This window comes from Primulina tabacum, chromosome 9 (assembly GCF_025594145.1).
Source record: "Primulina tabacum isolate GXHZ01 chromosome 9, ASM2559414v2, whole genome shotgun sequence".
Classification (NCBI taxonomy): Eukaryota; Viridiplantae; Streptophyta; class Magnoliopsida; order Lamiales; family Gesneriaceae; genus Primulina; species Primulina tabacum.
Window position 1 is genome coordinate 31,790,700 of NC_134558.1, and position 22,981 is coordinate 31,813,680.

The 22,981-nt window shown below is 34.0% G+C and overlaps 1 protein-coding gene and 1 long non-coding RNA gene across 3 annotated transcripts; one reads left to right on the top strand and one right to left on the bottom strand.

The window, feature by feature from the left end:
- Positions 1 to 3,037: 3,037 nt before the first annotated feature.
- On the bottom strand, positions 3,038 to 5,388 carry LOC142556553 (uncharacterized). Its single transcript, XR_012822650.1, has 2 exons — positions 5,236 to 5,388; positions 3,038 to 3,285 (listed from the first exon to the last, which is right to left on the bottom strand). It is a non-coding gene; the product is annotated as an uncharacterized LOC142556553 (long non-coding RNA).
- A 12,884-nt stretch (positions 5,389 to 18,272) lies between these two features.
- On the top strand, positions 18,273 to 21,598 carry LOC142556554 (uncharacterized). Of its 2 annotated transcripts, none has more exons than XM_075668014.1 (3): positions 18,273 to 19,342; positions 20,227 to 20,373; positions 21,366 to 21,598. In XM_075668014.1, the coding sequence occupies exons 1-3, from the start codon at positions 18,497 to 18,499 to the stop codon at positions 21,459 to 21,461; spliced, it is 1,089 nt and encodes a 362-aa protein (XP_075524129.1). In that variant the 5' UTR covers positions 18,273 to 18,496; the 3' UTR covers positions 21,462 to 21,598. The 2 variants fall into 2 exon arrangements, with proteins under 2 accessions (XP_075524129.1, XP_075524128.1); XM_075668013.1 differs by having other exon boundaries at positions 18,285 to 19,342; positions 19,834 to 20,373; positions 21,366 to 21,575.
- The last annotated feature ends 1,383 nt before the right edge of the window (positions 21,599 to 22,981 follow it).

Consider the following 22,981-nt stretch of genomic DNA (forward strand, 5'->3'; position numbering starts at 1 on the left):
CAAAATGAGATCAAACTCATTTATCTTTGTTAGCTCACGTCATCTCCCCATGAATTAGAGAATTTTTCTCCCCCTGAATAAAATAAGTTAGCACATGTGTTGTTAACTTTGTTGGCAACACTTAGGACAACACCTGCCTAATTTCATTAACAGATCATTAAGCAATTGCATCGAGCACAGGGCAAAACATAACTCCTAGCAAATAAAATATAGCAAATTGATAGCGCAAAAGAAGAGAAACACATCGATTCTATAATCAGTTCTCATCCTCTTCATCAGTATAATCACCGTCCTTGGTCCCCGATGAACTAGCTTCTCCAGCAGCAGCAGCAGCAGCAGCAGGCATTTGATCATTATCTCCCCCTTTTTGTCCAGAATGGACACCCACTTCCAGAAGTAGCCTGTAATTAGCAACCAAATTTTCATAAGAGGCTATATCAGCCTTGACTTGCACAATCTTGGACAGGGCATGCTCAATTTGGGCTTGGACTTCCGCTGTGGTGAGCAATATGAATCTCGTGGACGTCGAAGTGTCAGGCTTGCTTTGGGGGGTGGCACTCGTAGCAGGGGCAGTGGGAGAGGCACACCACGGAAGATCAATCTTCTGGTTCTCTTTAAATAATGCAGGAGCAATCTTGAACATTTCACTGATATCAGACAATTGCTCATCAACATCCCGAATAAAGTCTTGAGAGACCAGCATCCCATAGATCAAACTTGGAAACGGGAGCTTCGATGCCTTGAGCCCTCCATCAGCATATTGAAGCTCCGTTTTGAACACCAGCTCCCAAAATTGAAGACTCCATTCGTCCCGATGGAGTACAGAACCATTGTTTGGTGTCTTGTCACAATGGTGGTGTTTGTGGACGGTGTCCAATTGCTTATGGCGAATTTTTGGAGTACGCAGTAGAACGATGTAAGATTGGCGGCTGACAGGCGCTGAGGATGGGCTGGAAATTGTGTAAAGAGGCCCCTTGTGAGTGTGGAAGTGACCATGTGAATGTCTTAGGCAAGTCCATCCTCATCCTATGTTGGTGTCTGATAGTGGGAGTTTATTGCGGCAGGGCTGAACTCGTAAATTTTGTCGCGAACAAAGACCTTCCCGTATTTACCAGACCTTTCATCACCTACACCAGGTGAGAGATTGGAGTAGAATTCCAGCACAGGTCTGAGACTTAATGGTGTGACAGCAGAGATTGTGGAGAGGAGGTGGCAGTGTTGGAGAAATACGAGCAAATTGTGTCTCGCAAAGGCATCGGTGTCAACAGTATATTCTTCCACAAAATCACGATGCGCATATAAATGCCACTGAGCAACTGCCTGCTCAATGTAGAACTTGTCACTGAAGGTAGTGGTAAGATCATATCCAAAGAGATCGTTGTTGTCCTCAGTGTGCTCAACATCTGGAGCAACATCTGGAGGAGTAGGGGAATCTGCATGGCTTTCGATAACAGAGGTAGTGGTCTCATCAGGAACTTCATCAAGCTGGGTGAAGATGCATCAGAGTCTTCACTATCGGGGAGGCTGTCTGTAGATTCTTGCATCGGCTCAGGTACTTGCTTGTCATCAGAGATGTGTGCAGCAGATGCAGGGGTTGGTTTCTTGGCTTTCTTCAAATCGCAGAAGTTGGAAGATCATGCCGGTTCTTGAATTAATTCGAACTAGGAAGATGTCTTCAGCATACTAAACTGGTTTCTTGTTCTGTAAATGTGCGAAATGATCAATATTGCGAACTTCTTGGACAAATGGTAACCCTAGTAGGAGGTTTCATGGCTGCATAGATTGGAAGGTGGTGGTTTTTTTCTTTTCAGGTATTTATAAATTTTGACAAAAAGGTACTATAAATGTTCATTTCAATTTTGGTCTCTTTTTCTTTTACAGAAGGGTGGCTGTAACTTTTTTGCTTGGAAAGATCCACCAATGTGTTATAGAGCTATGAACATAATTCTAGGATTAAAACGGAAGATAAATGTGCTAGAAGAAGAAAATCGAAAAATGGCGAGGGAAGAGCACAACTTTGAAGTTGATTCTCATGCTACCGTGGTTGATTTGGTTTGTTTTGTGGATGTTTTGATGGGTGATTTGGGTTACTGATAGGGATGTAATTGAGTCGAGTCGAGCCGAACTCTTGGATGTTTGAGCTTGGTTCGTTTATAATCGAGCCGAGATCGAGCTTTATTTAACGAATATATGCATGGCTCACGAGCTTATTCAAGCCTTTATCGAGCCTAAACAAGCTTAATAAATATGAATTATACATTTAAATTTCCATTAAATTAATTAAAAGTAAATTATATATTTAAAGAAAAATATATTATTCTTATTAAAATTTGTAAATTTATTATAATAAATAAATTTAATAGATTTTTCTATATATTTCATAAATAATATGCAAAATCAATAAATCAAATATCAAAACTATTATTTTTTCATCTAAAAGATTACTCATGAACTTACCAACGAACATGTTCACGAGCTAACGAGCCGAATACTGTAAAGCTTGAGTTTGGTTTGTTTATCTTAACGAGCCTCATTAAACGAGCTCAAACGAGCTTTTATCGAATCGAGTTTCGAATAGCTCACAAACGGTTTGGTTCGTTTACATCCCTAGTTACTTAGAAGATAAAGATTTTATGTTTTGAAGATGCAAAGCTTCTACAATGTATAAGAAATCTGCTTCTACCGTCACTTTGGTAACTCCCATGTGCTAATATAAAGCTTTTTTGATTTTATAGTAGTGTTGTAATCTATTTTGTTATTGTCAAGGTGAACATGTGATTAACATATTAAACTATGAATCAATGTATTATTGTTCTATGTATCAGCCTACCATATTAAACTATGAATCAATGCAAACATTTGCCTCATTGACAACCATTCAAAACCATGGTTCGATAATGTATCAGCAATGGAATGGCTTTCTTTCAGATTGAGCCAGTTTTGCAATTTCGTTTTTGCCTTCTCATTAGTTTGTTTGTCACATCTACCGATTTAAAAGTGCGGAAATATTTTTTTTTATAAAGCTATCATTTAAAAATAACATTTAAAATAATCTTTTTAATTGACAATAAAATTAATGTAGTTTAAAATAACTACCATCATTCAAAATCAACGTAAACGTAAACGTGTAAAAAATCCTAAAATCATCAACGTATGAAAATATTCATCTCATCTCAAATCTCGTAAATCATAATGCGGAAAACATGCGGTCCTCGGGTCATGTCACCCCACCAAGTCTGTCTACTCAGAGTTCGGCACCTCCAATCTCCTCATCATGAATCTCACCTGCATCACACACGCCAAGTGAGTCTAAAGACTCAGCACACCTGTACCAGGAATAACAAGTACATATACAGGCACACAGCAGTGAAAAATATCATACTCAACATATCTTTCATGAACTTTAAAACATGAACCTAAACGTGTCGTATAAAATCATGTCGTGTCAAATCATGTCATCTCATGTCATCATATACGTATACGTGTCGTGTAAAATCATATCGTGTCAAAACATATCATCTCATGTCATCATATACGTATACATGTTCTTTTTTATTGAATTCAGTTCATTAGTTGTGACTTTCGTATCAGCTCTATCGTATCAGCTCTATCGATGGATCCATCTACATGTAACCGTGTGTACCCGGCGGCGAGGGACATCAGCAACAGTATTACCCGTCCACTGAGCCCGGGCCTCATCTCATCATATCTCATATCATCGTATACATATACATCGTTAGTCACAACCAAATCCCATCCTTCAAAAATAACATCATAATCATCACTTAATAAAAACATGTATATATGTAACTTTTCCTTTAAACCAAGCATGCAATGTATTTATCGTAATTCCATAAAATTCAGGAACGTGATGCATAAACATTTAAAAACATGATAAAATGTGCTCAGGGCGCTGCCAGGTCCAAAATCTCACCCCGGGAGCAAAATGACCATTTTGCCACTGTAAACCTAAAAATTACCGCTTTGTCCCTACACGTAAAATTTCACGTCTTTGATATTTTCTTAATTTCCATTGACTCTAACATATCCCAAATAATTATTTAAGCCCACGTGAATTTTCCCATATTTTTATTTGGCTTAAATCCATGACTTCAAAATTAATCTTTAACTATAACATATTACTGCTTTTAATCCCGAATTAATCCAAACATTAGCATAAAATTCCCAAATTAAAAAATTAGACTTCTAATAATTATTTGAGCTTAAATATAATTTTCCAAAATTTTATTAAGCTTAAATCTAGGCGTTTCAATTAATTCTTTAATTAACATTTCGTGTGGCGATTAAATCCCGAATAATTCCAAAACTCATTATTTTGATCCGAAGCTTACCAAACTCCTCAAAATGTCCCAAAACATATTTAAAAGCATCCCTAGACGTAAACTCGATCTCATTTCATAACTTAACCGAATATTTTAAAACTTGGACCGGAGTCCCGGTTTTAACCCGAAACAAACTGAAACTTAACCAACTATTTCCCAACTTCTTACCATACTTATTATATATTTAAAAGGCCCTAAAATCCTCAAAACCAGACCTCTAAACTTTCGAAAATGATCCTGGACCGTGGCTGAAAAATCCAGCACATATTCCTACAAAATCCATTTGCTCAACTCGGTCCTAACTTGCTAGCCACTCCAACCAGCCCCGAACCAATCTACTAGGGACCAAGACCAGACCCCAAGGGACCTACCCGACTCACACAACCAGCCCCATGCAGCCTACACAACGAAAACGAACGCTAGAACCCGAAGGAAACTACCGTGGCCGATTCTTATTAACCCACACTCGATCGGCTAAGGGACTTGTTCCAGCAGCACTCGAGCCTTCTTAGGTCGTGGATCAGACCCACCAAGGTCTGTTCCATGCCTTGGATCGGCCCTTGTGCCGCTGGTTCAAGCAGATCAACCAAATCTCCTCACCAACGAGCCTATGCTTCAAGGAACGCGCTCAATTCCTTCTTGATTCGACACAGCCTAGTATCCAGCTTACACTCCCTTCTTCCTGGGTGATTAGAGACCTACAGCATCACCAACCAGCAGCCCTTTCACGACAGATTATCAAGAACGTGAGTAAGTAGGAAGAAATACATAACCGAAGCAAAGAAAACCGAATATCTTTCATGCATCAAGCTGGATCGAAAATTATCATGCATAAACACATTCATCAGCATATAAAACATGTATGATGCATAAAAAATGATACAAAGCATGCCTTGATGATGTATATACGCGAGGAGATCGAAGAATGGAGCAACAAGGAAGCACCGAAGAATTTTTCTTTGCAAAGGAGTGAAGAGGCCGAAGCTTCCCACCATGGCTGCTGAAAAAAAAACGAGAATGAAATTTCTGAATGAAGAGGAGGGTGTCGGCTAGTTCTATTATTGGTGTAGGGTAGATAGTATAATATTTATTTTAATTATTAATCAAAAAGCTAATGAGCCATAAATGATTTAATAAAAAAATTAAAAGAGTTTTAAGTCCAATGAGCTTAAAAATTGGCTCATTAAATCCAAACACACTCCCGAAAAATATTTCGTATTGGAAAGATTTTAAAATATTAGCCGAACCCTTAAAAAGTTCACCGATCCGATAAAATTTGCGCACCGTTAAAATTTAAAATCATGCGAGTAAAATACCCCAAAAATCTCATTTCTTGAAAAATACCTTTAAAATATCTTATATTAATTAATAAAAATGAATCACAGTAATTAAAATAATTTTCCTGAAAATTTCTTCCGTCTCCGCTCCTCGTTCGTGCGCGAAATGAAACTTAAAAATCTTTAATGCATGAACCTTTAAAATTTCATAAAATAAATTATATTATGCAATAATTATGCAAAAAATGCATAAAAATAATTAAACCCATAATTTATGAAATAAACCTGCATTTAATGCTTTAAAACAAATTAATAAATTACCAAAGAAATTTAATAAATTGCATGCATGTAGTTTACGTGAACCTTCAAATTATCGGGACGTTATATTGTTACTCTCCCAGAAGGAATCATTAAAAATAATCCATGAAAATAAAAAACTTTCATATGAAATATTCATAACTGAAACTTGTTTATTCAATGTCAATGTTTCATTTCATAATCCATCAAATATAAAAAACATGAAATGTACAGAATATTTGCCAAAAAGCAAATGAGTTCAAATTTCCAAAAAACATCTAATATTCTTCATGAGGGCTGCAATATAAAAAGTAACCAAAAAGTTCACACTTCATTTGCTTTCACTTATGAGAAGCCTTTCCTTTCTTCTTTTTTGTCGCCAGTACACTTTCATTTTCAGATACCGAATTATTTAGGCCTGGACATTGTTATGATTTTCTGCCCTCCTTCAAATGTGGTTGACTTTGGAAGCACGTGTGAACGATTGATGCATGGTTCGACACTGTGTATGTAGGTTCCTCCAACAAATGGTGTAGATGCCCTTATATTAGACATATTTGTGGGAATTTCACATTGTTTAAACTGCTCATACATAGATGGGGGAGCCATAGATCTCGATGGAGAGATTGATGTAGTTTTTTGAGCAATTGGTTGAGACATATTTTTGTCTTTCCCCTATGAAAAGTAAATTTTTTTAAATAAAATACAAATTGACAATTTTTTATTATATATGATATTTGAAATACTAAACACAAAATAAAACATTAGCTTACACTATTATTTCCATGATAGATATTTCATTTCTTTGCCACATTTCCTCTGACGGTATTGTAGAAAAATAATAATTGACACATATACCGGTAACTTGGATGATGGTTGACTTATAAGTTCTTCAGTTAGTTGGCTTAAAGGATGTTCTTGTGATTGTTTGATTTGTACGGATTCCACTGGCCTTACTGGTTCAGTTCGAGTACGACTTTTTTTATTGTGACCCTTAATAACACTAGATGCTACATGTCACTGTTCGTTGATGGCTCCCTCATTTCATGATCATTTCTTACTGTCTTTGCTTTGCTTTTTCGTTTTTTCTTCATTGTTTCAGTAGCTTCATCTCTTTCCATTCTTCTTGCTTGTTTGGTCCTTCCAACAGGTCTCCCAAAATTTGGTGCAAGTGCTGGCATAATTCTTGTTCTTGTTGGCTACCATTCGCTCCTACCATTTAGTGGCATCAATGTACAAGCATATACTTGTTTGTATGTGGCTAAACTATAACATTTATGCACGTAATCTAAATAATTCAATCGTTGAGATAAAATAGCAGATAAAGCATGGTTGCATGGAATTCCACTCAAATCACATTTCCTACAACCACATGTCCATTATTTTAAGTCTACACTGTGCTTTCTCCCATCGTAGCATGAAACTTGGTAATGAAAGTTATCTGCTTTAATTGGCATGCAATCTCCAGTATTTGTCAAATTATTCTCGATTAGTTTTTTTATTCGTGGGCAAAACAATTCTTCCCACTTTTCTTCAGCCCTATCCCTATTAACTTGCATTTTTGGCATGAAGTATTTATGTAACGTCCCGAAAATCGGAAAGTCCACGTGAACCACATGCATGCAAATTATTAAAGTTCTTTGGTATTTTATTAAATTCTTTTAAAGCATAAAATGCATGTTTATTTTATTAATTATGTGTTTAATTATTTTTATGCATTTTATGCATAATTCATGTATGATAGAATTTATTTCATGAAATTTTAAAGGTTCATGCATTAAAGATTTTTAAGTTGCATTTCGCGCTCGAACGAGGAACGGAGACAAGAGATTTATCAATAAAATTATTTTTATTACAAGATTAATTTTTATTAATTAATATAAGATGTTTTAAATGTATTTTTCAAAAATAGGCCTTATTGGATAATTTTTACCCGCGATATTTTATTTTTAACGGTACGCAAATTTTATCTAATCGGGGGACGTCTTGAGAGTTCGGCTACTATTTTCAAGAACTTTCCAACACGAAATATTTTTTCGGAAGTGTATTTGTAATTTAACGGGTCAAATTTGAAGCTCATCGGGCTTAAATATTCTTTTAAACCTTTAATTATCAAGGTTAGAGCCCATTAACTAGGGATGTAAACGAACCAAACCGTTTGTGACCTATTCGAAGCTCGATTCGATAAAAGCTCGTTTGAGCTCGTTTAATTAGGCTCGTTAAGATAAACAAACCAAACTTAAGTTTTACAGTATTCGGCTCGTTAGCTCGTGAACATGTTCGTTGGTAAGTTCATTAGTAATCTTTTAGATGAAAAAATAATTTTTTTGATATTTAATTTATTGATTTTGCATATTATTTATGAAATATATAGAAAAATCTATTAAATTTATTTATTATAATAAATTTACAAATTTTAATAAGAATAATATATATTTTTTTAAATATATAATTTACTTTTTAATTAATTTAATGAAAATTTAAATGTATAATTCATATTTATTAAGCTTATTTAGGCTCGATAAAGGCTTGAATAAGCTCGTGAGCCATGCATATATTCGTTAAATACAGCTTGAGCTCGGCTCGATTATAAACGAACCAAGCTCAAACATTCAAGAGTTCGGCTCGACTCGACTCGATTACATCCCTACCATTAACCTTTTTAATTGCAACCTCATTTAAGCCTAATAAAATCCCTTAATCTCCCGTAACCCCCACAGCCGATATATGTCCCTCTCCTTTCAGAATTCCCACGGTTTCAGAGAAAAAAATCAGCTGAAGGCCACGGCTTAGCTTGTTCTTCCATCGAATGATCTCCGGCGCATCTCTCTTCTCGTTTTTTATCTTCAAACTCATAAGGCACGCATGTTACCATCCTTTTACGCATCATACACGCTATATTCTTGCTGTAATATGTATATTTGACTGTGAATATTCTGATCCAAGCGTGAGTGCGCATGGTGTACGATTTCTCAAATGTTTCTTGCATCCTTTTGGTTTGAAACTCACGTTTTCCTTCAGTTTGTGCAAGGGGTCTGCTGTAGGGGGTGTTTGAAGGCTGTCATCACCGTAGGGAGTAGTGGTACTGGTAGGCTGGGAACGAGATCATCACAACATTTTTGTAAGGGAGCTCTCGGTTCTTATCTATTGGTTCGGTGATGGGTGGATCGAGGTATGGAGGCTTCGGCTGTGCATGGGTTCGAACCCAGCCACGTTTCAGATCTGTTGAGTCTAGTAAGATGTTGGACGTGAGCCATGGGTGCTTGGTGGAGGGAGAAGCTCGGTCATGGGAGATAGAGCTTAGCCGAGAGAAAATGGGTTAGGCTCGGCAGTTTGATGCCATGGTTTCGTGCAGCAGCTGTTGTTTGGGTTTGGCTTAGTTTAAAAGGGGTCATTAGGTTCCTAATGGTGTGGTTTAAAGGTTGGATAGGTGGTGGGATTAGAGAGGACCGAAAGGTTGTGAGTTGGGGGCCATGTGTTGTCATGAGATTGTAGAATAGGGAAGGCCGAGAGTTTGTCATTTTTTTTGGATCCTTCAGCCGAAAGTTTTGGAGCTATTATTAGAGTACTAAGGGCCTTTTAGTGTTTTTTTAAGATATGGTTAATAGTTGGGAAAAATTGGGTTGAATTTCGAGTCGATTCGGGTTAAAACCGGGACCCCGGTCCAAGTTTTAAAACGAATCAGTTAAGTTTGAGTTTGGGCTCGAGTTTACGTCTAGGAGTGTTTATAAAATGTTTTGGGACATTTTAAGGAGTTTGGTAAGCTTCGGGTCAGTTTTAGAGGTCCAGGGTTGAAACGATAATTCATGGGTTTCCAGGGGCAAAATGCTCATTTCGTACCCGGGGTGAGATTTTGATCCTGGCAGCACCATGAGCACAAATTTATGACATTTTAAATGTTTATGCATCATGTTCATGATTTTCATGGAATTACGATAAATACGTTGCATGCTTGGTTTAAAAGGAAAAGTTACGCATATGCATGTTTTTATTAAGTGATGAAAATGATGATATTTTTGAAGGAAGAGAATTGGTTGTGACTGACAATATATATGTATACGATGACATGAGATATGATGAGCTGAGGCCCGGGCTCAGTGGGTGGGTAATGCTGTCGCTGATGTCCCCCGCCGCCGGGTACCACGGTTTTATAGATGGATCCATAGAATAAAGCTGATACGATAGAGCTGATACGAAAGTCACAACTAATGAACTGAATTCAATTAAAAAGAAAATGTATACGTTTATAATGACATGTGATGACATGATTTGACACGAGAATGAAAATATATACGTATATGATGACATGATTTGACACGAGATGATTTTACACGACATGTTTTATGCTTTTAAATGCATGAAAGATATGTTGAGTATGATATTTTTCACTGCTGTGTACTATGTATATGTACTTGTTATTGCTGGTACAGGTGTGTTGAGTCTTTAGACTCACTAGGCGTGCGTGATGCAGGTGAGCATGTTTATGATGGGACAGGAGGTGCCGAACTCTGAGTTGGCAGGACTGGATGTGCGTGCACGACCCGAGGACCACACTTTTCCGCACATCACGTTTTTATGAGCTTTGAGTAGACATGATTGATTTTATACGTTGTTATGCTGCACGGTTGATTTTCAGGATTTTACTTGTTTTGCTTTATTCATGCATGATTGAGGGCCGAGTTGACAATTTTTACATTACAGTATTTTTTTCGTCGAATGCTTACGATAAATTTTTAAATGACATATATATTTTTCAGCAGGGTTGCATGCATGCAAAATATTTAAAGGTTTATTTTCGAAAATGTGAGCTTTAAAAAAAAAAAATTCCACACTTTTAAAACGGGTTGAAGTCTCAATTTAATAAGCCATTCAATCATTGACAATATGACCTTATCGCTCGTATCCAAAATAGTGCTGTTAAAGGATTCACAACAATTATTCAATAAAAAGTCACATATAGAGTTGGTTGTGAAGAGTGACCTACTCCAATACATTGGTGGATTGTCATCAAACCAATCAGCAGCGCTTGAATCAATATCTCTCATTTCTCCCATTTTTCTGTTGAAATCATTCAATGTTGTAGATGTAGCACATTTCCATAATGCATTTTTAAATGATTCACCTCTAAAACCAGCCGTTTTAAAATTCTCATGCAAATGCCTAAGACAAAACATATGGTTAGCCCCTGGGAATACTTCACTGAATGCTTGGATCAACCTTTTTTGCTTGTCAGACATGAATGTCCATTCATAATCCTTTTCAATATTCAAATCTAATTTCAACAAACTCAAAAACCAGCCTCATGTCTCACATGACTCATTGTTCACAATGGCAAAAGCAATTGGGAAATTACTATTATTTGGATCAATTCCTACAGCTGATAGCAGCACCCTGCCATGCGGTCCTTTCAAATGACACCCATCGACCCCAATAAAACGCCTACATCCTGACAAAAATCCATCTTTCAATGCATACAAACACATATAAAGCCTGTCAAACCTATTTTTGTCATCTCATTATTAGTGCCAATCACAACAGTGGACCCAGGTTCGATCTCTTCAGCTCATTTGCAAAATCCCAAATCAATGCATACTGCTCACAGGCTTGTCCTTCAACAAGATGAGTTGCTTTTGATTTTGCACTATAAATTTCATACTTTGATACGATGCATCTAATGTCCTCCATAACATCAGTTCTAAAGCCTTTCATATTTCTTTTCGTGTCTGATCTGATTTAACTCATGTACTTTGTAGACAACCAAGTTGATTTCAGATTTTTTACATACATATTCATCACACATGTGTGTTTAGCCACATACTTCCTGATTTGAAAAGTGCATTCCCACTAATCTTCAATGCATGAAGCTTCCACTCACAATCCTCAGCTGCACAATTAGCATATACTCTGATCTTGTCGTTTTTGTAATGTTAATGCTTCTTCTATTTTTTAAAGCATGTGAGTGTATTGAATCTCTCAATTCCTTCTTGTTGCTAAACATCATTCCCAACTCAAAATTTGGATCATACTGTTGTACACAATTAAAAGAAGGAAACTCATTTGCATCATTTTCTATATCTGATCCATTCACACTTTTACTAGATCATCTTCATTGTCAATTAAATTCTCCTCAGTTGAATCCTCGGCCATATATATTTTCAGAGAAACATTTGAGCCATTATTTTCCCGGCACCACTCACTGTCAAAATCCACATTAGCAGTGAATAAATTATCGTCACATTCGTCATCAGTCTCAATAAAAAAATTCGTTGTACTCATCATTATCATCATCTATGATCTCATCACTTCCATCTTCATTCCCTAAACTAATGTTATCCTCCACCTGCATTGTCATTTTCTTCACTTGAGTCCTCATGCCTTCCAGCTTCATAAGGTGAATATAGACAAAAAATTAGTATATATATTATTGTACCCTACTTAGCAAACATGAAGAATATAAATACACAAAAATTAATAAATTTTTTTCGCTAAGAAGGACAAACATAGCATTTAAAATGCACAGACCCACAAAGATTATAATTATTAAAAGAAGATGCAACACACATAGACCACAAAAAAGTGCATATTCAAAATAGAACAATAAATCAAACCATATTCTAGTGGAGGAAGTTTCACTCCATTTGAGAGGTGAATCTTCATTTCAAAACAATGACTTCTGGATTCACAAAGGTCGAAGACTGAAATTCTCTGTAATTTATTCGAGCAAGAGGACTTCTGAGTTGCATCGATTTCTTTGGATTCGGAAATGCATCGAAAATTGGAGAAAAAAATTTGAAAATTGTTTTGGGTTTAATCTTTTATGTTTTCGTGGCATTTTTTTGGAGAATATGCTTGTTTTTTTAAAAGATTTTTCATTTTTTTGGAATATGTTTGTGGATTTATTTTTTAAAGTGATGTTGATTTAGTTTTATTTTTTCTATTATATTATTTACTAATTATGTGGACTTTGAAAAAGCCACCAAAAATCAAAACCCTCCAATTCAAATTACAGCTCAGCATTCCGGCCGCCAGCTAGTCATTTTCCCGTGGTAGATTTCAATTTTGGGGAAAAAAGGACTGAAATTGGAAAATATTACAAATTACTGGACTAAGAATGTAAATTGTCTCATAACAGGACTAAAATTAGAAAAAGTGCCAATTACAGGACTGAAAACGTAATTTTCCCTATCTTTTTATGTCTATCATTTTTCCACTTAAGAAAGAATATAGTAAATGACTTTGATTTATTCTTTATACAAACACACATTAGCTAGGACTTATCACTTCCTAAACTGAAACTCTTAGTATGACAATACAAACACAAACTGTCTATTGAACCCTCGGTTCAGACAGATACACAATACAACTCTTCAAATGATAACTTTGAATGGCTAGAGTTGGTAAGGTTGCACCGATAGATTCTTGATGATCTGATATGTAGAATAAGCATGTGTCAAGGTGAGCAGCTGGATATTGAAAGAATAAGAGTGCTCGATATCATGTGGATAGCAAATTATGAAAGTTTCAGTTTTGGTATCCTTCTTCTTGTTGAATATGCCTATATATACTAAAAATTCTTCCAACGTTAAGAAACTTTAAGGTATTTTCAATATGTATTTATAGTATGTCGCATTTAATGGCTCATTAATGCGGCACATTAATGCGGCACATTAATGCACACTACAAGAAAAATGATTTTCCACATCACGTCATCAACAACGTGTATTAAAAGCACAGTGCGAATATTACTTTTAACACGTGCACCCATATGCGCAGTTAATATTATTGCACTTGACAGAAATAACGGCGTGCATTAAAAGCACGTTGCAGATAGTAATATCCGCAGCATGCATTTATCTGTGCTGTTAATAAATTATATAAACGACATCGTGCAGTTATATGTGAGCTGTTAATAACCTATGCAATTTTCGAAGTGCACAATAAAGGCATACCGTTAATAGTATTATTAACAGCGTGCATGTTTATGTGCGCTGTTAAAAGTAAATTATTTTTTTAAAAAAATCATGTCTAGACATTAACGGAGTACATTAATCGCACACCGTCAATATTATTATTCACGGCACGCATATTAGCACGCTGCGAAAAATGGAAACCGTCGTTAATTTAAAAATTGCGACGGTTTTAAAACTGTCGCTATATTTAGCGATGGTTTTTTTAAAACCGTCGCTGATTTTAAATCCGCGACAGTTTACTAAAAAACCTTCGCTATTAGAGACGGTTGATTTCGTAATAACAACTTTCGCTAATTTTAAATCAGCGACGGTTTAATGAAAAACCGTCGCTATATAGAACCGTCGCTAATAGCGACGGTTTGATTAAACACCATCGCTAATTGCGACAGTTAAACCTAAAACTGTCGCAAATTGTTTATAAATATCCGCATTTTCATCCATTTTCCTCCACACTACTTCACAACACTTAAAATTTTTCTCTCTTAGACGATTTTATTTTCAATTTAGGGTACATTTTGTCGTTTCAATTTTTGGTTAATTTTTTAAGTGTTAATTAAGATCATGAGTATTGTTATCATAGTCATATTGTAAGTTTTTTTAAAAAAATTATTAAATTATAAAAGTAATTTTTTTATTTTAACGAAACAATTAGCGACGATTTTTGAACTGTCGCGAAATGTAGCGACGGTTTCTTAACCGTCGCTAAATTTAAACATCGTCGCTAAATTAGCGAAGCATGTTAAATCGTCGCTAAATTAGCGACGACGACGATGGTTTTTTACCATCGCTAATTACAAAACCATCGCTAATTTTAGATGTTTTATGAATATTAACAACGTACATTGCACGCTGCGGATAATTGTATTAACGACGTACATATGCACGCCGCGGATAATAGTATTAACAGCATGCATATGTACGCCACGGATAATCTTGCACTTTCAACAGCTTGCAGTTGTGCAGCGTGCAATGTGCACCGTGGAAAGAGATTTGCGCGCTGCGAAAATTCATTTTTGTTGTAGTGGCACCTTGTAATAGACAACTATGATTTGTGAAAAGTTGATGGATATTTGAATTTGTAGGGTACATTCTTGTCAATTATGAGTTTTTTGGATACTGTGCATGATCTATAAAATGTACTTGATCTGATATGTATGCAGATCAACTAATATCATTAGGAGGCTTGAGCTTTTGATGCGGTCCAGTTCAAGTGGAGCTTGACTAAGGTGGTTCAAAATTGAACTATGACGAGAACTCTGTCCGGGTTGACTTCATGGAATCTAGGTAAAAACCTGTAAATACACGCAAATTACATTTAGATCCTCAAACAACTCGATACTGTTTGTTATCTTTAAAAAATAAAGATATTTTCAAACTAACAATTTATATTTTTTTGTGATGACAAAACTAAGTTGCTAGACTAAATAGATCAATGATTAACAAGAATAATGGGAAGATCTCCTAAGAGATTTAGAATTACAAATAGCCCAATATTTCATATTTGTCCATATTTGGTTATAAGTGTTTCATTCATAATAACGGTAAAAAAAATTAACCGCTTTTGATGTTAAATCTGATACTAGTGTGTTTCTACTTACTTTTCTGTCAGTAAAGTATATAGAGATTATAATCATAGAACTCAAATCGTAGAAGAGTCAATTCATGTTGTATTCTGAATCATCTATCTGTCATGATAATAATAGTAGCAATATACATGAATTAAGCAATAGATTGGATGCTACTAACCTCGATGCAATCAGTGATCATGAGATAGATTTGAAAAGAACGACAATAATCATTCATATATCAAGTTCGGTCGTCCATGAAGAATATGTATAGAAACTAGCCGCTGAAAAAATTGAACCGTTGATTGATCACCAGCCAGAAATACCTCAAGAGAAGAACCCATGTTTCGGCCACAATAATTAATTGATCCCATGATGATTTCCCCGTGTTCATCTGAAAATTTTGCTAAATAATCTTTCAACCTACATCATGCAATTAAAATTTACACAAAAATTGAGATAGTCAACCCAACCCGATGTTTAACAAATCATAGAGATCGAATCGAAATAGTGTTTGTGTTTGAATTAACTAAAATCAATAAAAATAAATTAGTATATTATTGAAGAAATTTTGTGTCAATGCAATAATTATTTTTGCTAAAAACACATTGAACTGTGATGTTTGGGTATTATATACGATTTAAAATATTTGAATTGTACCATTACTGTCAAATATAATTTTTTGGAATGCCGTTAATCTTTAGTCCTAGAATTGATATGATAATCAATGTCACGTGATACTAAATTAATAGGATCATAAATATCGAGCGTCAACCCTCCTCGGTCATTGTGCTAAGTCAACCCTTAGCCGTAACGTTAAACTTAAAGTACAATTTATCTATGTCTCGTCTATACACATTTTAAACGTAACGTTTCCACTTCCATACAAGATGGGAAGTGAACAACGTGATTATAATTATAATATCTACAGACTGAATCAAACCGACCAATTTCGACTTTTCTCCCTTTAAACTTTGTTTTCTTCCATCTGTCGCTTCTGAATAAATTTTTTTTTTTTTGTTTCAATTGGTTGAAGAGTATATATTTCTTTTATTATTTTAGGAGTTTATGGGCTTTGTAATATATTTATATATCTGTGTGTGTGGTTAGTTGTAGACGTCCGAATTTAATAAATAATACTAAATGTACAATTAAAATATTGTACAACGATATTTACAATAATTATATCGTGAGATTTTACTATTATTTCGTGATATTTTGTATTGAATTTATCTTGAGATTTTGATAAATGGAATTTTATGTATTGAATTTTTTGTGTTATAAGAATTATTGCATAAATTTGATTGTACATATATATATATATATATAGCATTACTCATAGTTAATATCCTGGATGAGATTGGGTAAAATGTTAAAAATTTAGGGACAAATCAGCACACGGACAAAGTGAGAGATTGACGCAGAGATATACCAAACTTTTAGGGATGCTTTTATATATTACAAGAGTAACTCTTGTATATTATATTGAGAGAATTTCTTTTTCCGTTTTGTATATTACAAAAACTTACGTGAGACGGTCTCACGAGTTGTATTTTGTGATACATATCTCTTATTTGGATAATCCATGAAAAAAATTATTTTTTATGCTAAGAGTACTACTTTTTATTGTGAATATCGGTAGGATTGATCTGTCTCACAGACAAAGATTCGTGAAACTTGTGTGAGACGGTCTCATAGGTCATATTTTGTGAGACGGATCTCTTATTTGAGTCATCCATGAAAAAGTATTATACTTTTTATGCTAAGAGTATTACTTTTTATTGTGAATATCGATAGGGTTGACTCGTCTCACAGATAAAGATTTGTGAGACCGTCTCATAAGAGACCTACTCATTTATAAATTATTAAAAAGATAGTTTTATTTACAAATTATCAAGTTATTTATTTATTTAGTTGATATATTAGTTTATTGAGATTTTAATTTTGAACTTTATGTATTTCATATGTATAGATAATAAAAATAGTGTAGATACTAAGAAAAATTTATCTCAGGGTTCAAATATTTTGAAAATTATTCATGAAGAAAAGAAAAGACATGGAAATAAAGATGAAATATAAAAGATATAAAATTTATGGTTGATGAATTTTTAATAATATATAGTTTAGATTTATATTTTAATTTCTATAATAATGATTTTAAATGTTTGATCATTTGATTAGGTATAATATATTATTATTAATGTCTCTTATCATGTGACATATGCATACATATTAAAATTATTTGTGTAAAAAAATATATTATTTATTACAATATGATAGTTAAAAATTAAATCCGGTTTTATTAAGGTAGTTTGAACTTCAAGATAATGTAGTGATGAGTTGGAGAAAAAATTGGAAAAGCACGAGAGAGGTACAAAAATTGTTAGTAAGCCCATGTGTCCAACAATCAAAGTTACATAATAAATATTATGCGAGAGTATAATTATAAAAAAAATTTAGTGTCACATTGATATATCAAAATTAGTTAGTATGAGTTGATCAAATATTATATAATAGTCAAAAGTAATTACATATGAATTGTTAAATATTGATATGATTGTTATTTTATTTAATTTCTTGCGGGTGGGCTAAGACTGATCGAGCCAGGACGGGCTGTATATTTTCAGATATTATAACTAAAATTTGATAATATACGGAATCAAAATAACAAACATAAAATACAAAAATGCATATTTTTCTTATTATATAATATAATAATTGAGCGAATTCTTCTACAAAATATATACCATATATACTTAACAAATCCAAGTAGATACACAATGAAAATTACAAAGGATTATCTTAATCCCATAAATCTCTGGATTTAGCTTTTTGGCTAAGACACGTTCTGTATCAATCTCACAAAATTTCGTAATCAGTCTTTGATTAGGAGTAGGACTCATTTAAATTTCTTGGCTTTTTCATAGGGATAAATATATATATATATATATCATCTTCTGCATTAATTCTCCCATTAATTTTCTTTTCCATAACGTTTCTGATCACGAACCCGTGCGGTTTCAACCACAGTAATTGATCTCAAGATGATTTCTCCGTTTTCATCTGAGAAATTTGCTGTAAATAATCTCTGCAAAGCCCTGTTAATCTTTGGTCTAGCCCTTTACTTCATCTCCATCTCTGTATCCAAACAAAATCCTAGCTGTTCATCCTCGGATTTCTTGTCTTATTTCAAGAAAAAACCAGTTAACCAAAAACCTTTTTCACCGCCTCCTGTTTCCAACAGTTCTTCTCAAGAACAGTTCAATAAATTGCCAACAGGCTTGAACCACATCGTTTTCGGGCTTCTGGGGTCCGAAAACGCGTGGCACTGGAGAAAACCGTACATAGAATCATGGTGGAGGCCGAACATAACTAGAGGGTTCCTGTTTCTAGACAAATCCCCCACAGGAGAACTCCTACCTTGGTCGAAAGCCTCGCCGCCTTACAAAGTTTCCGACGATCTCACAACTCTCTTGGCCGAAACAAAAGCTCGCGCGCCTATCATGATTCGAATGGTTCATGGAATAATGGAAGTTTTGAGGGAAGTAGAGAAAGGTGATCATAGAGAAATCCGATGGCTTGTAATGGGGGACGACGACTCGATATTCTTCGTGGACAACTTAGTTGATGTACTAGGTGAGTACGATCATACGAGGTATTATTACCTAGGAGGGCAGTCCGAGTTCGTCATGTCGAATTTTTGGTTCCAATTTAACCAAGCTTTTGGCGGGGCTGGGATTATTATGAGTTACCCTTTGGCCAAAGCTCTTGCAAAAGATATGGAGAGTTGCTTGAGGAGATATGCACATTTGAGTTCTGCTGATTTGATAACAATGGCTTGTGTCGGAGATATTGGGGTCAATCTTTCTCCGAATAAAGGGATTCACCAGGTATATTCATTATTATAATATATATCATAAAAGAAAAAATAATAAAAATCGTTTTCAAAATTAAATTTGATACAAAGAAAAACTTGCAAGAGTCAAACAGGTGTAGCTAGTAAATTAGGTGTATTTATAGTGAAATAATATTCAAGCCGCCTTAAAAATATGGCATAAAAAGTCCATTAAAAGGATAAGAAAATCATCCAAATCGTTTTTGAAGTTGAATATTTGTCTTTCGAATAATCAAATTTAGTTTTATGTGACAAGTGGTTTCTTCTACTCTTTTATTTATTATTTATTATTTTTTGGTTATATGATTCGACATAATGTTAGAAATCTAGAAAAAAAAAAAAGAAAGAGTTGGAAGCTAAAAAAATCTTATTACACTTTTTATATTTCATTAAATAATTCAATAAAATTAATTTCAAATTGATTAACAAATTAAATTGATAATATGTTGAGAGACAGTAATTATATAACTTTTTATTATATTGCAGATTGATTTACGTGGTGATTTATCTGGTTTCTTATCATCTCACCCCAAATTCCCATTAATCTCCCTTCATCATTTCGACCATGTTGATCCCATATTCCCCTCCAAGGACCGCTTCGAGTCCACGCGCCACCTCATGAAGGCGGCGGACGCCGACCAATCCCGTCTCGTGCAGCAAACAATATGCTACGACAGGAACAAAGAGTGGTCATTCTCCGTTTCTTGGGGATATTCTGCACAAATATACGAGAGAATCATGACTCGAAGTTACATACAAAACCCCATCGAAACGTTCAAGCCATGGCACGGCGATCCGCGGCCGCCGCCGTTGTATATGTTCAATACGAGGTTGCCTTCCAATGATCCTTGCGAAGCTCCTCATGGTTTTTTCTTGCAGGAAGTGAACAAGAGCACGTCGGGGACTCGGACAGTGTATTCACGAGCCGCGCCTCGTGGGCTGGGGCCGTGCGGGTTGACGGGCAATCGTTCCGCGGATTATGTCTCCGAGATTCATGTCTCGTCGCCGGCCACAAAGCGGGCTCAGGTATGTCACAATCCAATTTCGATTTTTATAGTTTAATTGAAATAATTTTTTGCTTATGTTGTCGTTATCTTCAGCGTCATCATTATTATCATGGTTTTAATTTTTAATATTTCACAATCGTACAAAATTTAAAAATGTGGGTAAATATTCAAACTAATTTTCTAACTTATTATGTTTTGAATTTTCGTGTTTTACTTTGTCAAATTTCAAAAAATTAATTCTATTTTGTCGTAATCCTCGCTTTGTGACACTTAACAATATCCAATGTCATATTAGAATTTTTCAATGTTGAATCAACAATTTTCAGCACCATAATAATTAATAGGACTCCTACAAAATAATAATTTTACTTAAGACCCAATTTTGATTACTTGGATGATGAAAATCAATATATATAATACCTTAAAACAACGAATTCCGACTATTTGACCTAAAACTTTTAGACAAAAACTTGTGTGAGACGGTCTCACGGGTCGTATTTTGTGAGACGGGTCTCTTATTTGGGTCATCCATGAAAAAGTATTACTTTTTATGCTAAGAGTTACTTTTTATTGTGAATATCGGTAGGGTTGACCCGTCTCACAGATAAAGATTCGTGAGACCATCTCACAAGAGACCTACTCAAACTTTTAAAATATTGATAAGTTCGTGTATATTGGTTAACCAAAAATTAATTATCACAATTCACAAGTTTAATATTTTAGGGATTCAATAAATCCAAATTTAGTCCATTTTTTTAAAAAATTTTCCTAATCTAGTATTTCTTTTTTAATCTTTTAATTCTATATTTATCTATATTTTTAAATTCAATCATATATTTATCTATATTTTTAAATCTGAGGTGATGTCTACCTATTTAATATGATGAAATTGTATATCTAATAGGTAGACAGACGTCTCGGCGTTCACATAGATAGATGCCCATAATGCATCTTCATAAGATCAATTCTATAATTTGATAACAAATTTATGTATTTTGTTTGATGTCTCAGATGGATCGATGTGAATGCTGCGACATCATTCGTGTACAAGGTAGCAAGGCTGAACTCAAATTTAGGGAATGCATGATTGACGAAGTTATTGCGTGATGGATCAAAACTATTAGCAATTATGTATTCAATTCAGAGTTTTAAGACTTTAGAGATTTTTAACATGATAGCTTTTTGTGAAGTTTTTTTTTTTAAGAATATTACATAATTGTAAAAAGAATTCTATGGATTCTTGTCCACTTTTCGCGAGATTGTTACTAACATTTTATTTTTTTTATCGAATTCTATGGATTTTATAACTTGAATGATGTTGAAGATGATGATGGTCAATCTATTAACTAATATAAAAATTTTGAACATTATAATATATCGACCAAATTGATATCATATATAACTAACATAGTATGTTTAGCTTAAATTTTAGTAAACACAATATTAATTTTTTTGAAATAAAATCATCAAAAAAGTATTTTCTATGCATCCAACAAGCAAACATACCACCAGTTTCAAGAAATTCGTTAACATTGTTTGATTGAGAACAAAATGAATTTTTTTAAAGAACTAACCAAATTATATAATATTTAACACAGATGAACATGATGTATTCATTGTAAAAATTTAATGATTTTTTAAAAATAATGTACTTGTGCGGAATTAATAGATTTTTATTGATTTCTATACAATTCCACGGAGTTGTAAAATATTTTCATAGAATTTTATGGATTTATTTTGAAAGAATTGTATGGACATTCATAAAAAAATTCACAGATTTTAATTGAATTTGAATATTAAAAATAAACTAAATATACCTGAAAACGAAGTTGTAAAATATTTTCATGGACATTTGTGGATTTATTTTGAAAGAATTATAGGGACATTCATAAAAAAATCGCAAACTAAATATACATGCAATCAAAATTAATTACATAGTAAAATATCTAATTAATATCATTTAAAAAAGTTTTTTTTATATTTATTCCATATAATTATTTGTACATATGTATAATATGTTTGTGTTTGTGTAGATGTACATTTTTAAAATACATTTCAGAACTTGAATTGGTTTTAACAATTATTAGCTGTTAAAACCTTTTCTTGAACGACTAGACTTAACTGGACCACTAAAAAAATGTTAAGTGCAGAAACGATCTGGCTAGACTAGTGATAATATCAAGCAATCAATTAGTAAAACAACTAGATAAGTAAATGCATAATTTATATGGACCCAATATTATAGATGTTCGGATATAACAACTCATACATTATCTCATTTCCCATTTAGGAAGGAATTCACTAAAAGATTTTGATTTATACAATCTTTGTACAAATCCATTTCAACTAGATTTATCACAATGTCTAAGTCGAAACTATTAACAATACCTCAAAACAACAAGTTTTGACTGTATAAGAACCCTCAGTTCACCATAATCAACAAACTTTCCAACGGTTAGTTTTGAACAACTAATATTGGTAGGGTAACACTAGTTGATCCTCGATTATCTGATATGAACAAATAGGCATGTGGTAGGTGAGCGGTTTTATATATGAATAATAAGTGTGCTCTATATCTTGTGTATTGGATATCGTGAAGGCTTGAATCTTGTTAATTTCTCTTATCC